The 16,358-nt window shown below is 43.3% G+C and overlaps 2 protein-coding genes across 2 annotated transcripts; both read left to right on the top strand.

Annotated features, from left to right (window-relative positions):
* The first annotated feature begins 2,778 nt into the window (after positions 1–2,778).
* pomk (protein O-mannose kinase) lies at positions 2,779–5,243 on the top strand. Its single transcript, XM_064335275.1, has 3 exons — positions 2,779–2,932; positions 3,499–3,782; positions 4,363–5,243. The coding sequence occupies exons 2-3, from the start codon at positions 3,516–3,518 to the stop codon at positions 5,134–5,136; spliced, it is 1,041 nt and encodes a 346-aa protein (XP_064191345.1). The 5' UTR covers positions 2,779–2,932; positions 3,499–3,515; the 3' UTR covers positions 5,137–5,243.
* A 1,844-nt stretch (positions 5,244–7,087) lies between these two features.
* wdr32 (WD repeat domain 32) lies at positions 7,088–14,990 on the top strand. The gene is made up of 7 exons (XM_064335274.1): positions 7,088–7,785; positions 8,777–8,890; positions 9,423–9,620; positions 10,044–10,246; positions 11,254–11,343; positions 12,887–13,032; positions 13,686–14,990. Exons 1-7 carry the CDS (start codon positions 7,340–7,342, stop codon positions 14,055–14,057), a joined length of 1,569 nt encoding a protein of 522 aa, XP_064191344.1. The 5' UTR covers positions 7,088–7,339; the 3' UTR covers positions 14,058–14,990.
* The last annotated feature ends 1,368 nt before the right edge of the window (positions 14,991–16,358 follow it).

Raw genomic sequence — 16,358 nt, 5'->3', positions numbered from 1 at the left:
AAAAATCTGAAGCTAATTTAAGACAGTATCACTCTTTACCCTGCTGAAAGAAGGATAAAAATATGTTATAGCCCAAAATGTATGAGCAATTGTACTTGCTCATTAAAGCATTGGCCCATTCAGCCAATTCTCATTTCCAGCACCCCAGGACACATTCCACATTCCTTATTCAATTATTTTAGTCCAACAGATAAGCACATTAAATAGGAATTTTGTGCACGTTGGTACCAAACTATGAAACTCCCTGTACCTGTGAAACTATTTAGTGTTGATCGCTTGGAAATATTTAGTATTTCACAGTAGCCTGCACTGCCCCCTGTTGGCAAATGAAACTATTATACAAAGGTTATACATTAAGCTTAGCTTGAAAAGTAAACATGCATGAGGTTTTTATGCTTCTGTACAAAACTGCACAATGAAGTGCCCCTATCTTTTGGATTTTTTTTGACTAAATATATCATCATCATTATTTGTATTTCAAGGCGCACTTGCATTGAACCATTAAAAAGGTGCTTTTGGATAAACCAAAGGTTTTGCAGTAGCTGTTTTAGTCTGTATACCGATAATGTATTGTTTCAGTAAAAAAAAAAATGGCAAACAAAGTTTACACTGTGCAGGACATAAAATGGCTGACACATTGAATGTGTCCTTCATTTTGTAAAACGTTGCATTTAGTCAATAATCAGTTGAACGTGGCATTTCAAAACATAAAAACAGTTTAAGATATCGCATTGGCTATCTCTTAGATCTAACTTAAAATCCAGACTCCAGGATTTTAAATTAAGCACTGCCAGTTATCTGTCATGACACATGATATGGCATATGTACGTGTATCAACTCCAAAATTCAAAATTCAAAATTCAATGTATCATTTTATCCATTTCATGTACGTTTTAGATGTTAGAGGCAATCCACTGAACTCAGTATACACTCCTGCATCTCTTCCTCTAGATCATTTAAGAAAAAACAAGTCTTGCAGTTTGCAATTTTATTTTATATTTTGTAATTTGCACACAACCAATTTATATCATTCTAATATTGTTGATATGTATTTAAGTTATTTGTGTTGATAATGCATTGCTCTCTTTGAACATGTCTGAAAAATGAATCCAAAAAGGCCATGGATTTGTTTTTGAACTGTAACTGTTTCAATAAGGGTGATGCCATTATTTTCTACTTTAGAGACATCTGTGTCTGTAATGGGCTGAAGGTTATTCTTGTCTGATAAGATCTGTTCATTCATCTATTATACTGCCTTTGTTAAGCAATTAAAATTCAAATTGCTTTAGTATGGATATTTTATTATATGCGTTTTAATGCAGATTTGCCTTTTGTTGTAAGCACTTATGAATTAAACAGAAAAAAAATGTTTTAAAATGAGAGCTGTATATAATAACAACACTGTATATAATAAAAACAATATATATATATATATATAACATGCCTACACGGTGATCATACTGTGTATAACAGGCTTCCTGTGGGTGTCAAAGGCTGTGTTTCTGCATTAGGTTCTGTACTGAGGTAAAGTGGAAGTCTACGTTATGTTCAGGGAGAACGTTGGTCCATCATGGAGACTGGCCTGCCTTGGAAATTCATCCAAAGATGCCTCTGTTGTCGTGTTGCCTAAAGTTTAGAATTACCATTGTGAATGTGTTACCAATTGTTCACTTTCAAACATATTTTTATAATCTAAAACTGACTGTTCATGTAAACACTGTGAGCCAATTAAAGAATGTTTTTCAATTTCTGTTACCTTTTTTTCCTGCTGTTGTCTAATATTAATTATATAATTTTGTTTACTGAACTTGAATCTGGTTAATGATTCACATGTCATGTATAAAGGGTGGGTATATTAAAAAAAAGATTTGACTAATATTTTGTGTTGCTTTTTGGTTTTTGGTTGCCACATTGAAGTAAGTGGAAATGAAATGGCTGGGCCATTCACACTAAAGGCAGTTCCTGAGTTCTTTTGCAGATCAGATGTTTCTGTTACTTTTCTAACACATTTTTCTGGATGAACGCTACTTTTTCAAAGATTACTGCAGTAGCCAGAATGCACAACAGGGTACTTTAACCCAATGTATGAGAGAGCTGTCTTAGTTCATATGGGACTGTTTTTGTGGAGTTGGTGAAGAAACCATTAATTGTATTAAATGTTTTCTAGCTTCATAACAATAACAACTTTATAGCTTAATTACAATAGCCTAATAAAGGCTATTCTGTGCATGTTCCTCTTATTACGCTTATATTAAAGGTTAGTAGTAACATTCACTTTTTTTAATGTGTGTTAACTGTATTTGAATTACTAGAACTCTCCCACTCACTATCATAATCATCATATCATGGTCACAATAATATCTATCCTTTTTGCACTGTCCTGCCATGGCACTTTCTGTTCAGTGACCCTATCTCTACTCATAATCCTCTGCTTATCTGAATAAAGTGAGAGAGGGAGCACTGTCCGGCTGTTAGGCTGTTGCAGGTGATGTACCAGCCGCCGGGCAGTAATATAATGAACAGGTAAATTCGGTTGTAATCTGACAGCAACGCGCCAGATTTGCAGCTTTTCCATTTAAATAACTCGTTTAATAAAAAAGGGGACCGTAATGAGCCCGCCATGGAACGCATGAATTGACAATGGATGTTTCCGATGATCAATGTTTTAATAAAATCATAGATATCAAATGTATACTTTAGTAACCATAGGGGTCTGTTTCACAAATCGCCACGAGATGGCGAAAGAAAGAAAGAATATCTAACGCTACTGCTTAAGAATTGCTTCCGGTTGAGAAGAAAACATTTATTTTCTTTCCTGAAGCCGTAGAGCTGCGACTGAAGTTTAGATTAGTGATCATTGTTGAAGTTGCGTACGGAGCTGATTTCCATTTTCATGTGTTTTGAGAAGACTAGTATTTTCCTGCCTATACGGGTAATGTAAACGTAAAAACATCGTATGGAAAACAAAACAATAATGAGTTTATTTATTACGCAGAAACCGATTGCTAAACATCCCAATGTAGGCTAATGTGTCAGCCTGTCACATGGTATGACCGTTAATCACTGAAGTAAAATATAGAAAAATATGAGCTAGCTTGTTCGCTAACCGACGGAAGAACGTATTGGATGCCATGCCTTTTAAACTTTAAAACTTAGCTTGCTTATGGAGTATATAGCATTTTACCTTGCTATGCTTCCCCATTTTTAGAGGCGAGCATTTCCAGTTTCATAACATTAGCTTCTCGGTTTGTGTCATTTAATTCATTGGTGATGTTTACAGGAATGTGGACTAGATGCTTTCTGTCTAGATCACTAACTAAAGTTAGCCTACGTATAAAATGTAATTTACAACAGTTGGAGAAACAGTGTGCATATAGCCAGGATGAGACATATGGCAGCTAGGTTGCTACGGTTACAGTATTTTCTGTTTCGAACGTGGATAGAGTATAGGCTGCATACATGTATAAATGCCAAAACTAAGATTTGTATCTTAATCAGGTGACGATGCCACCATCATGGCGAAGGGCGTGAACAGTGCCGTTCGGAGTGTGCCAGTTGTGCTGGTGTGTCTGGGCGCACTACTATTCGCCAACGTCCTTATCTACATTTACATCGAGTCCCTGTACCAGATCAGTGAGACTCACGTGTCTCCGCATGGTGTCTGTCCGCCTAGACACTTCAAAATGGGAACCATGAAGAATTGCTCTCCCTGGCTGCAGTGCCCCTCCGTGCGCACAGAGGTGCGCAAGTTAAAGATGATTGGCCAGGGAGCCGTGAAGCAGGTACAATGACATTTAATTATTTAACTTACACCAGAGCACCGTTTACTTAAGATGTAGTAAATATCTTTATCCATCTTTTGTGTACCAAAGTTTAAGAAACCCTTAAACGGCTTTGGGTTGTGTTTGAGTTTGTACAGTTCATCAGGTTTCCTTATCCCTAACCATAAGGGCACGCCATATCTGTCTGCTTTCATATTGCCTTAAGTATGCTCAATGTGCTTGCTGATAGCAACCCCTGTGATGTCTTGTTCTCTCTTCCGCTTGAGCTGTACACCATCAATGCATGTTTTTTTCTGATGTTTTTCTGCATCAGAGTGTCTGATAAATAGTAACTGGGCCAGGAGCGCATTTAAGGAAATTCCTACGATTAGATGTCTTGTTCCTAAGGCTCATTTGCTTTATTGGTTTTGGAGATTAGATAGCCCATACAACGAAAGTAAGAATGTCTGCCTCCTTTGACACAAGGTATTTGCAAGACTATTTGCTTCATTATTTTTGTTCTCATTTATGAGGCACAGAATGGCATTCCCTTAAAATACCATTTGCCTAGTGACAAGCAAATCTTCATTTACCGCTACAGGTCTTCCTGTCTGAATGGAAAGGCCACAAAGTGGCAGTGTCCAAGCTGTCTACCCCAGAGTACAGAGAGGACTTTCTGCATGGGCTGGCCATGCTGCAGGCACTGCAAGGCCCCCACGTGGTGCTCCTGGTTGGCCTCTGTGTGGAAGACCACACTTTTGTCACCGAGTACCATCCGCTGGGCTCTCTGCTCAACCTGGACTCGGTGCTGGAGCAGGAGAAGTACCGCAAGCTGGACACCTGGCAGACCCGTCTGCGCCTGGCCCTGGAGTACGTCTCGGCCCTCCACTACCTCCACAACAGCCCCGCCGGCACCCGCGTCATGTGCGACTCCAATGACCTGGGCAAGACCCTCTCCCAGTTCCTGCTGACCAGCGACTTCCACCTGGTGGCCAACGATCTGGACGCCCTGCCGGCAGTGGACAGGGCCCGGGGCGGGCTGGTCAAGTGCGGCGGCCGGGAGCTGCAGGGCGACTTTGTGGCCCCCGAGCAGCTGTGGCCCCGCGGCGAGGGCGTCCCCTTCTCGGACGAGCTCATGCTCGGGTACGACGAGAAGACGGACGTGTGGAAGATTCCGGACGTGGCGCAATTCCTGCTGGGGCGGGTGCCCGGCGGCGACGTGGCCCACTTCCACCTCTTCCAGATCCACGGCGAGTGCAAGCGGAAGGACCCAGCCAGCCGCCCCTCCGCCCGGGACGTCCTGGGCGTGTACAGGACGGTCTACGCCAACATGATGAAGGATAACCCCAGCCCAGGCTCCAGAGACATGCTATGAAAACCCCCCACCCCTCTCCTCTCCCTTTCCCCTTGCAATGTGAACTTGCCTGTACTGGGATGTGACTGACCCGAGTCGTCTAAATTAAAGGACTTCATTATTTGTCACATGCTTGTCCCTTTCATATCACCCTTTAAGTTTTGAAAATATTTAAAATAGATGAACTGGGCAGTCTGAGGTCTTTGTGCTTCTGCTCCTGGGTCAAACCAGTCAAAACCATGTGCTGTCTGCCTAGTGTCTACATGTCTGGTGATATTAACCTTGTGTAACAGGGATGGTGTGAAAGGGTAGTGTCATACAGTATGTGTGTGCTGGACATCTGTTTGTTGTGTCTAGATCTTATTTAACTGCTGATAGAAGACATGTCTGTAAATGCCAGTGTGCCTAAGCTCTTGGCTTTTAGTGTGTTACAGTACTAAGTGCTAAATGTTCCTACACTTTGGACTTAAGGCTTATGGCTTGTACTTCCAGAAAGGCATTGTAGTTGTTCCCTTTAGAGAGTGGTTTCCAACCCTGTTCCTGGAGATCTACCATCCTGTAGGTTTTTCATTTCAACCCTAATTTGGCACACATGATTCTACTAATCAGAGATCTCCAGCTGTTGAATGAAGTGTGCTTTATTAGTAGGATCACAGGTCTCGACCACATGACCTGCAGGGAGTTAAACCTGTATTTCAATGGTTATCCTCCAGGGGTCCCCATAGGCACTTCAACCGTACAGTCAAATGGGTAATCATACAGTTTAGTTTCTAATTCTAATACCAAGTACACAAGAGAATATTTCATTAGGGAGTTAGCACTTCCATAGAAACCAGTTTCAATGGGTGGTGAAGGATAAAATTGCAAAAAAAAATTTTGTCCTGTGAAATTCCAAAGGTTATGTGTATATAGAAATTAAGAATTCAAATGTATCTTCCTACATGGTACAGTGCTGTTTGTGTCAGTTCATAACAAGTTTAATGCAGCATTTGTTTATGCTTACCATTTAAAATTTAGTGATGGACACTTTTAGCCAAAGCAACATACAAAAGTCAATTTCAAAAAATGGTAACAATGGTAAAGCAAAATGTTATCTCAGTGTTACTGGGATGTTTTGTCAATGTTATAACATTGCCACTACAAGAAAGCAACATGGTTGGCGCCGCAGATGGCTGCCTCGGTGTGTTGACCAAAGCAAATTCCTCGTATGTGTAAATGTACTTGGCAATAAAATACGATTCTGATTCTGATTCTGATTCTGATTCTGGATGGTGAGAACGTTTTGTGTTAGCTAGGATGTTAAGAAAATACCAGTAGAGCTACAGATGCAAAGTTACACTTGAAGTGCAGTAAATATTTAAATATCATATTCACCAACCCTGTGTGGCTTCAGGCTAACGCTGTTCTGTAAAAGGGGATAAAACCATTATGAATTCACCGACTCAGCACAGAGGTTTCCATCAGTCTGTTTCTTTTCAGCTGTCCATTTGTTCATCAGAAACACCAGTCACCAACTCCAAACACAGCTCTTTGTTTCACCCTTGCCTCCAACATAAAAGGCTGTTTTTGCTAAATCGCTTCAGGTCACTCAGTGAAATTGGACAAAAATTCTTAAAATCAGAAAGCATCTCTAGATGAATGTGATCCATCATAGTTTCTTTTTGAAACACATCTCTCGGATCCTACTACAAGTGGTAGGTATTTGATTGGATCAAAGACCTTTCTGCAAAATCATAATCCTGATGGAGTCTTGTAGCAGGTAAATCAATGGCTGAAAATGCATACGAGGTAACAGGTGATTCTCTCAGCTAACCAAACAGCGGTGAATATTTGTGCAAGGAAGCTAATTATTCAGCTAGCTTATTTGCTACTTAATGTACATTGAATTGGACCAGTAAGCAAAAATGTAATACTTTGCTTTCCTCAAGCATGGGGATGGGGAGAGGAAACGGAAACGTGTCGTTTGCATGTTTTGAGAAAGTCACCACTAGGAGTGATTTGTGTGGCACCGTTCCTTTGTTCGTCACGCCCCTGACAACAGGTCGCTGAGACAGTTACGCGGATCCGTGTATGGGGTGCTTTTCTTTTAAACAAACCATAATGCAAGCAGAGCGGGTCGTGTGTCATTTTACCCGGTGTAGCTAGTCACCAAAGTGGAGTCGTGCGTGGAGGAGTATAGCGCAGCGCAAAGACGAAAGCGAATACTGCTAAATATATCCCCACAATGAGCACGAATCGCCAAAGCGAGGATGCCGATGAAACTCAGGTAGACAGGCCTAGTAACAGAGTCTCCAGGGAAGGCCTGGACAATGAACACTTTGACGAGGAAGTGGAGACCCAGCTGCAAGGAACATCTCCTTTACGGGACAGGCGCGACACTGACCTCGGCCAGACTAGCACGACACCGGGGTTCACAAAGGAGGATTCCACAACCAAGTATACCAGTGCATCGGGGCTCACGACCAAAGGTTTGGTCAACGGTATCGGTAACTGTGTGTTCCGATGGCTTCGAAAAAGGACCATTGGAAGAGGACTTTTTGTGGACCCGGCTCGGGATAACTTCCGGACAATGATGAGTTTGTACAGTTCAATGAACCCTGCCGCGGATTCCGTCAACATAAGCACCCAAACGCACGGTGCAGTGTTCAATTTAGAGTACTCGCCGGATGGGTAAGACAAGTTAGCTATGATGCCGAAATTATAACGATTTCGGAGTAAACGAACAGCATTGAAAACATGTCATATGTCATAAAACCAAGAATAGTGTGCCATTTCTCAAAAATAACGAATTAAATTACTTTGAACAGCTATACTCTTGCGAAACATTCCCCCCATACCTCGTTTACCTCCCTTTCACACGTGCCAGGCGCGCACATTGCATCACATTTAGCCGACATTCTTACCCAATGTAAGCTGTTTACAGTGAAAGAAACATAAATGCATTCACCTAACTTATATGAACAACATTCCAATACCGGAGTGTATATGCTGCATCACTAAAGCACAATAGCAAATTTGCTAACCCGAACCAAAATACCTATCCCGAATATATTCTGTATAGATTGCATCCCTAAAAAGCCCTGAAAGACTTGTAAAAACCGAATAGCCCAAATTCATGCAAAAGAGAGAAGTAAAACGGGGTGAGAAGGGACACAAACTCCATATAACCATATACATCTAACATGCATTTATCAGTGCCTTCTTTTTAGAACATAGATACTCTGAAAGATCACACTCAGCTTCTGCCATAGCCATCAGTGATGTAGTCTGCATATTATGCTACCCAGGAGGACCTTGCTAACCTTTGGTCGCATTAATGCTATATTGATAAGTTGCTCATAAATTAAGTCATAATATGTGACAACACGTATTATTAACCGGTAGAGAGAAAAAAATCAAAAATAGCAAAGACCTCTTACTACAGGTATGTGGAGCCAGGTAATTATACAATACAAAAAAGTACTGTCTGCACATAACAAACATAAAATGCTGAGGTCTAGCAAAAATAATTAGCTCTTGTGCAAGTAGTGCTTAGGTGAATTAAGCAAAAATGGCAAAGTAAAGGTCATTTGGTCAGACAAACTACGCACAGATCTGAGTATCACTGCAAGGCCCTGTATATCTACCTGAAGGGAAGTAGAGACTCTTTCCTGTCCCGCAGGTCTGTGCTGACGGTGGCTTGTGAGCAGACGGAGGTCCTGCTCTTTGATCCGATCTCCTCCAGGCACATCAAAACACTGGTGGAGGCACACGAGGACTGTGTCAATAACATCAGGTGCGTTCGCCCGATGAAGTGATGTGCCTCACGTTCTCTGTCGCAGCTGATGTAATTGCTTAAGCGATTTATCTGCTTTCAACAAGTCACTCCTGGGCCTGGGCTCACTCAGACCTTGTTTTTTTATCATATGTTTATCTTGGAAGGTGTGCTTAGCTTTGAACGCTGTCTTCATTGACACTAATTGCAGCTAAAAGGAGACTGTTGGGTTAGAATTTGTTGGAACTGCTTTAATGATGTATCTGGTTTTATTGTCGTTCTAGTTTTTGTTAAGGTTGTCGCGTACACCTAGCCTGTTCTCTTTTTGTCTTTGTTTTGTCGTGGCTTTCCCTTTGCCATACGTTACCTGTAGGAAATACTTGGGTGGGATTCGATCATTTTGTCCTTATTTTGACTAACCACAGTCTGGCTTGCGTTTACTTGTAAGGCGAAGATAGGAACATGTTGATTGAATCCTTGCCTCGCTCTCACCTTTCTTGTCTTCACATTACAAGAATCTTTCATCGAGGCCTTCACTTTCTTGTGTCGTTAGGTTTCTGGACAATCGGCTGTTTGCCACTTGCTCGGATGACACCACCGTTGCATTGTGGGATTTGCGGAAGATGAATTCCAAGGTGTGCTCGCTGCATGGGCACACCAGCTGGGTGAAGAACATCGAGTATGACACCAACACTCGGCTCCTGGTCACGTCCGGCTTCGACGGAAACGTCATCACCTGGGACACCAACCGGTGCGAGGGGGAACCCTGCAAAGGGGCTTTTTTAACCACATACTCACCAGTTAGCTTTCACCGCAGCTGGTTTGACCACAGATAGATCTCTCCATTCACTTTCAGTACATACAAACCCATTTGCATTTTTCATGAAACATAATCCACTGTATTTTGCACATACAATCCCCTGTCACCTTCAACCAAGTCATTTTTAGCCAAGCACAGTTTATGATCAGGTCCACATGGGTCACCTCTCACATAATGATGAATAAGTGCTTTTTGTGGGCTTATTTATAACAGGACTCCAAACTGCACTGCTCTGTTCAGGCTGAGTATTGCATCACTCCTTAGGTAATTGATCCAGCCTTTGAAACGGCTTCTTCTTTTGCTGTCCCTTTTTGCAATCTCCCTCTTTCCCTCCCTCCTTCCCTCCCTGTGCAGGTTCACGGAGGAAGGCTGCCCTCACAAGAAGTTCATTCACACCCGTTACCTGATGAGGATGCGGCTAACGCCCGACTGCTCCAAGATGCTCATCTCCACCTCATCGGGCTACCTGCTGATCCTGCACGACCTGGACCTGACCCAGTCCCTGGAGGTGGGCAGCTACCGCATCCTGAGGGCCCGCCGCTCCGCCCTCAACTCGGGTAAGGGTCGGCCCCGCCCGTCCGCAGCTCCGCCTCCAGCGTCCCTCTCGGGCTCAGAGAACGTTCCATGGCCCTAATGTTAGGGCCTGTGGTGGGTAGTCAAGGCTTTCTCCGACCCTTTTTCATCACTTTATTAATGGAGAAGTCTGGCTGAAGTGTGTTGTGTTGTCTCAGCTACTTATAAGTAAGGCCACCAGTTTGTCTTCACCATGTGACCTGCAGGGAGTTAAACTTGTATTTCAGTGGTTATCTTCCAATGTTGTATAACTGCTCTCATTTTTTATTTTTTTTAAAATACTGTAGCATGTCTACAGTAGTTAGTGATCGAACTGAATTTAACATGCAAGTGTTGTTTGCAATCATTGCTGTCAATCATCATCTGTGCTAAAGTAGTGCGAGAAAACAAGGGGATACAAACTGATGGCCCTACTTATAAGAGATAAGGATTAGCACACACTGTTTATGAATGCTCCCAGTAAGTGTTTAATCTGGTAATATCCGGATACCTGACGACAACCTGCCGGTTGAAACTTTGTCTCTTTATTGCAGACTGACTGGGAGAATTCACAAGCAGTGTGCAGGTTATCCTTATCTCTTATAGTTTTATATATTCGCTTGCCCTGCACCCGCCTATCTCCTTTAATCTCAGTTACTTGCCAGCACCATTGAGAGACCGGATCTGATATGCTATATAATGTACTAAAGTTTCTCCACTTGCTGACACAACAGCACACTGAATCTGCTGTAACATACCTCTAGAGTTTAGCAGCAAATAGACTTTTTATCCTCTCTCTCTTAGACAGTGCACATCACTATTGATGAAATCACATTCTCAAGCACAAAATTATAGTTAAAAATTCAAGGGAAATAAAAGTGGGTACTGTTCACTTGATAGCAGCAGGACAGGTCTACCCATCCCCCATTAAGCTATATCTATTTGTTGGAGTCCTAGTCTATAGGAGGTCAGTATGATGACATTTTTTTGGGATTTATTTTTCCGCCACCAGAAGGCGCCACCTCCAGCTCCAGGTCTGCAGGCACCCCTCGTCATGGCAACGACTCCAGTAAGGTCCACCCCATGGCCTCGCAGAGGGAAGGTGAGTGCAGTTCTTCTGTTTCAGGGCACAATAAGCAGTACGTCGCTGAAGAGTGACCATACAAAGGTTCAAAAGAATTTCATACTTTACTTGTGCCTGTATTATCCATATAACAGTCGCCTTGGCAAACATGCACTCTTGAGTAAATTGAGGCCCGGTCAATATATTTATTGGTCAGCTGAAAATATTGGCCTGATGTAAGGCTTCCCCAAACGGGGGAAATCCTGCCGATAAAGTATATTGAAATGTGATTAAAGAAAACTGCATCCATGGTAATGAGAGCCATTTTGAATAAAGCCATACATAGAGGGCGCTACTAACTTACTCCGCTAGTATGGGGTGTCAGAGGGTCCATCTGACTGTACTCTGTGGTCCCATCTGTTATTTGCAAGCGGCCAAAACCAGGCTTTGTTTTTGAAGCTCACTTCCTGGTCTTGTTGAGATGTGCTCACTAGCGCCAGTGCGGTTGGCTCCAGTATACTGTAGGTGTTTCACCCACCCATTTCAGTGTAAGTCAATATAGTTGCAATAGATGTTTTGTCTTTATCTAATGTCTCTCCATTTGCCAATTTGTTAAGCTAGTGTGTTATTTTAGCAGTATTTTAATATTTTCTGAATGAATTAGGGACACTGTCAAGTCACTGTATCCCACGCGCTTAGTGAACGACTCAGACTCGACCTCACTTCATTCACACGTAAGGATCCCTCCTTTTCTCTACTGCGCAGTCTCTGGCTCCAATTTATACAACATGGTGAAGCCCGAGAACTGCACTTCCGTAGTTTCAAAACGCCTTTTCACCGAGCCCATGGAAAGTCAGTGGCTGACGTCACAGTGACCTGGTCCATATTTGTTCTAGAGTCTATGGTTACTGTACTGTTACTATAAGTTTCAGGAGTTAAATAGATGCCTGGACTGACAGGTACATCATGTATGACTGCACTGCTCACATGAGGTGATTACAATTTGCTCCCAACTTTAAATAGTAACTAGCGATAAGAGTCCTATCACCTTGTCTGTTATCAAGGGTAGACGGTAAAAGATGAACGTACTGGCCCCAAAGCTTTTCAACCTGGATTTGCTCTATCCCCTCCATGTTTATCAACACCTCTCAAAACCATAATGAAGTGAAGCAAAAAAAAAAAAATCCATAAGAACAAATTTTGGCATTCCCTCTGGCTGTCTTCCCTCTGATGTAACAAAATAGAGGTGCGCAACACTGAGGAAATAGTGTTGACAGCATTTTTGTCAAGCGAAACGTTGAAATGTTGAAAACGTGCAAAGAAGTAGAAATTAGGCCTTAAGTGAGTCACAAGCGGTCCAGTGAGAGGATTGTCTGTTGCAGCATGATAGAGAACGATTGGTTGATAAATTGACATTGAGAATGATTGGTGGACACAGTGGTAGAGGATGATTGGTTGATGCTTGCTGCTAGAGGCGCATTGGTTAAGGTGGGCTGATAGAAGCAACTAGGTTGATAAGGATAGAGGATGATTGTGCTGGTGGGGGTCAATCGGATGCTCTTGTCGCATGCTCTTTCTTCAGGTGGGTCTCCAGGGAACAGCCTGGAGGTGCTGACCCCCGAAATCCCGGGGGAGAAGGACCGAGGGAACTGCATCACCTCCCTGCAGCTGCACCCCAAGGGCTGGGCCTCGCTCATCCGTTGCTCCAGCAACATGGACGACCAGGAGGTGGGCGTGCCCGCTGACCATCCCCTCCACTCCACTCCACAACGGGCATTCACAAACCCAGGCAGCCTACAACCCTGAGCGTCTATCACTCTGAGAACTGACCCTGCTGTTGGTTTGCATTCAGATCAGATTGATGACTAGCCTGCTCATGCTACTAAATGATGCTGGTCCTTCTGGACTGCATGCAGGATAATTAGCTACTTTGTACTTGCTTTGATCTCTGAGCTTGTTTGGCTAAGGGTCTGATATGCAATAGATGTATCTGTTGCAATGTATATTTGTATGTGGCACTGTATGTGTGTTCAGTGAGGTGACTATTTGTCAGTGAAGTGTGGTTAAATTAAAATAGTTATGAAGGTCTTTGAAGTAATTCTCAAGGCCAGGTCTGGACAACTCCAGTCCTGGAAAGCCAGTGTGTTTGCTGATTTTTGGTGTTATTTAGCCCTTAAGTGCTTATTTTAAGTCACGGATTGTATAAAGAGTCCACACACCTGGTTTCGAAAGCTTGAATTAGCAGCTGATTGAAAGGAAACAATAATAACCTGCATCCCTCTAGAACTGGAGTTGTGCAGCTCAAGTGTGTTCTGGGTACTGTAGTTAAGTTACCAAGATAATGCACTGGTAACTAATAAACCTGTCCCTCTTCTCCACAGTGGACCTGTGTATACGAGTTCCAGGAGGGCGCCTCATCGCGGCCCCCCGTCTCCCCGCGCTGCTCCCTCCGTCTCACGCACTACATCGAGGAGGCCAACGTGGGGCGGGGCTACATCAAGGAGCTGTGCTTCAGCCCCGACGGGCGGCTCATCTGCTCGCCCTACGGCTACGGCGTGCGCCTGCTGGCCTTCGACGGGAGCTGCGGCGAGCTGTGGGACTGCCGGCGGGCCGAGACGAGCCGCCTCCGCGAGGTGCGCTCCATCCACTCCCACAGCGACGTGGTGCTCACCACCAAGTTCTCCCCCACCCACTGTCAGCTGGCCTCCGGCTGCCTCAGCGGCCAGGTCTCCCTGTACCAGCCCAAGTTCTAGACTCCCGCGGTCCCCTACGGCGACGAGGCCCAGCCACAGCTCTAAGGGGGGGGGGGGGGGGGAGACCCGAAATTGAAGAGCCAGGAGAACGGGTGGATGTAAGGTGGGGTGGTGTTGGACTTCATGTGTGGCTGTCCCTATCCAAGGGCCAAAGCAGCAAAGGATGTCCTCCCCTGCCCCCACCCTCACTGGAAAGGCAATAAAATCTTCCCAGAGTTGTCTCTAAATTATGCTTTTCCCCTTCAGCTGCTTCTGTAGCGCACAGTTTTGGGGTGTGTTTGAGGTTATCTTTCTTTTTTCACTCTTGTTATTTTCAACCTGTTGGGAAGAATCTGTTGGGACTTTTCCGGAACTGAGAGCTCATAAAAGGAAAGGTGCGGACGTCATGCTGGTGGCACTAAATGAGGAGGAAGAGTTATTACCCAGCATGCTCTGCCCCTGAGAACATTGCACTACACTTGAAACGAGTAAGATGGGGGAAAGGAAATGGGTTTTTAAAGGCCCAGATTCCCCATTCTCCTTGTCAGAGTAGTTATTGTACGTCTGCCTTCGGATTGTATTGGGGAGCCAGCAGGAATTGGGGGTTCTGTGACTGTGCAGTCTCATGTTGCTGTTACATGTACTGGAAACCCTGCCCCCCACCTGCCACTGAATGCCTTCCCGCTGATGCTGCTTTTCTTCAATCTGCATTGCTCTGTATGCACCATGTGTTCTACCCACTTTATGTTTCACCATGTCATTTGTAGAGTATGTAATTTTCAGTTGATTAATTTTTTTCCACTTAAATTCAAGTTCATTGTTCCCAGAGACAGTTTTTTTATATAGATTTATCTAAGGTTTGTATGTTTTGTGAATGTTCAGGGCACAGTTCTATACACTGTTTGTATTTGACGCTGCTTGTATTTTAAATACAGTGCACAGACCTGTCCATCACATCTTGTCTTCATTCATTTGACACTGTGTTGACGTCTGCTCGCAAACCGCAGGCTCTGTAGCCACACCCACCCCTCCCCACACAGAAAAGTGCACCACACCCAGAGCCATCCCAAACACATTTTAGAATAGCAAATACCGGATAAGAACACTAATTTGGAGTAAGTGCATGAAGACTGAGATTGCCAGTGCAACATAGATATACATCAGCATGGTTATTTTATAATATTCTCTAGGTAAAAATCCTGCATATTATCCCTTTAAGCCAAGAGATCATATAGTTCACTGTTCACTGATCACTATGCCACACTTATGACACCCAAATAGGCATTTTCTACACAGATTGGTGTTTAACAGATTTACTCAGGGATTCCTTACTGCTATATGCATTTGTACCCTTGGTCGAGGGATCAAAGGGTTCAGAATTGTTGTGTGAGCCTTGAATGTTCTTTTTTATGCGATTTGTACAGAATGGCTGCCTCTCTTCTCCACTTTCCATCAAAGTGGCTTAACTAATGTCCAGGACTTCTGCTGAAACAAAACTTGTTATGCCGAGGTGCTATCTAAGCACTGAGCACTCTCTGTGTAGTGGAGTAGTACAGTAGATTTACAGAACCGAAATTTTTACCTTGTTGAGCAAAAATGCAATTAAGATAGCATGGTCTCGCTTTCAGTTTGGGATGGGAGTATTTGCAAAATGCTTTGATTTTACATATTTTCTTTCAAGGTGAGCTGCTGTCTTCCATTTTGCCGTACATCCTTGTTTTTCTGCTTCTTCTGCAGCCAGTGGTGAGCCAAAAATGTTCCTTCATTTAATTGAGACATGAAAGCAGTGCTTTGGCACAGCAAGCGCTATCTGTTTCTCTGTAAAGTGTTACTTTCTTGTCCATGTAAAATTAAGATAATGGCAGATTAGTGTGTGCCAGATTCTTTCCTTTATTTCGGGTTAAGAGTTTATCAGTTTATCAGCAACTATCATGGTAACTTTGCTTCTGCTAGACACCCTTACTCCCACTGCTACTATTTACGACTTTTCAGGTTCTCAACAGCTGGAATCTGCTGTTTACTCTCTACGGCAGAGGTTCTTAAATTCGCTGCTGGTCCTCCCCGCATGCGGTGGTGTTTGTTGAATGTGATCTCTTGACCTCTCGATCAAGTAGAACAGGTTCTTCCAAATTGTTTTCCTTTGCCTTGGTTTTCATTTGAAGTCTTCACATTTTTCATGAATGGTTTGGTTACAGTGACCAAGTGAAAACACAATACCTTCAAGACCCCAGTGATTTCACCTCTCATCTGTGTATAATTTAGTAAATAAAAAAGGGTACCTCCTTTAAAAGGAGTCATTTGCAGCATAGCATTGGTAGTTTT

This window comes from Anguilla rostrata, chromosome 5 (assembly GCF_018555375.3).
Source record: "Anguilla rostrata isolate EN2019 chromosome 5, ASM1855537v3, whole genome shotgun sequence".
In the NCBI taxonomy this organism is placed as follows: Eukaryota; Metazoa; Chordata; class Actinopteri; order Anguilliformes; family Anguillidae; genus Anguilla; species Anguilla rostrata.
Note: the sequence above shows the minus strand (reverse complement) of the source record. Positions and strands in the feature narration are given on the sequence as shown.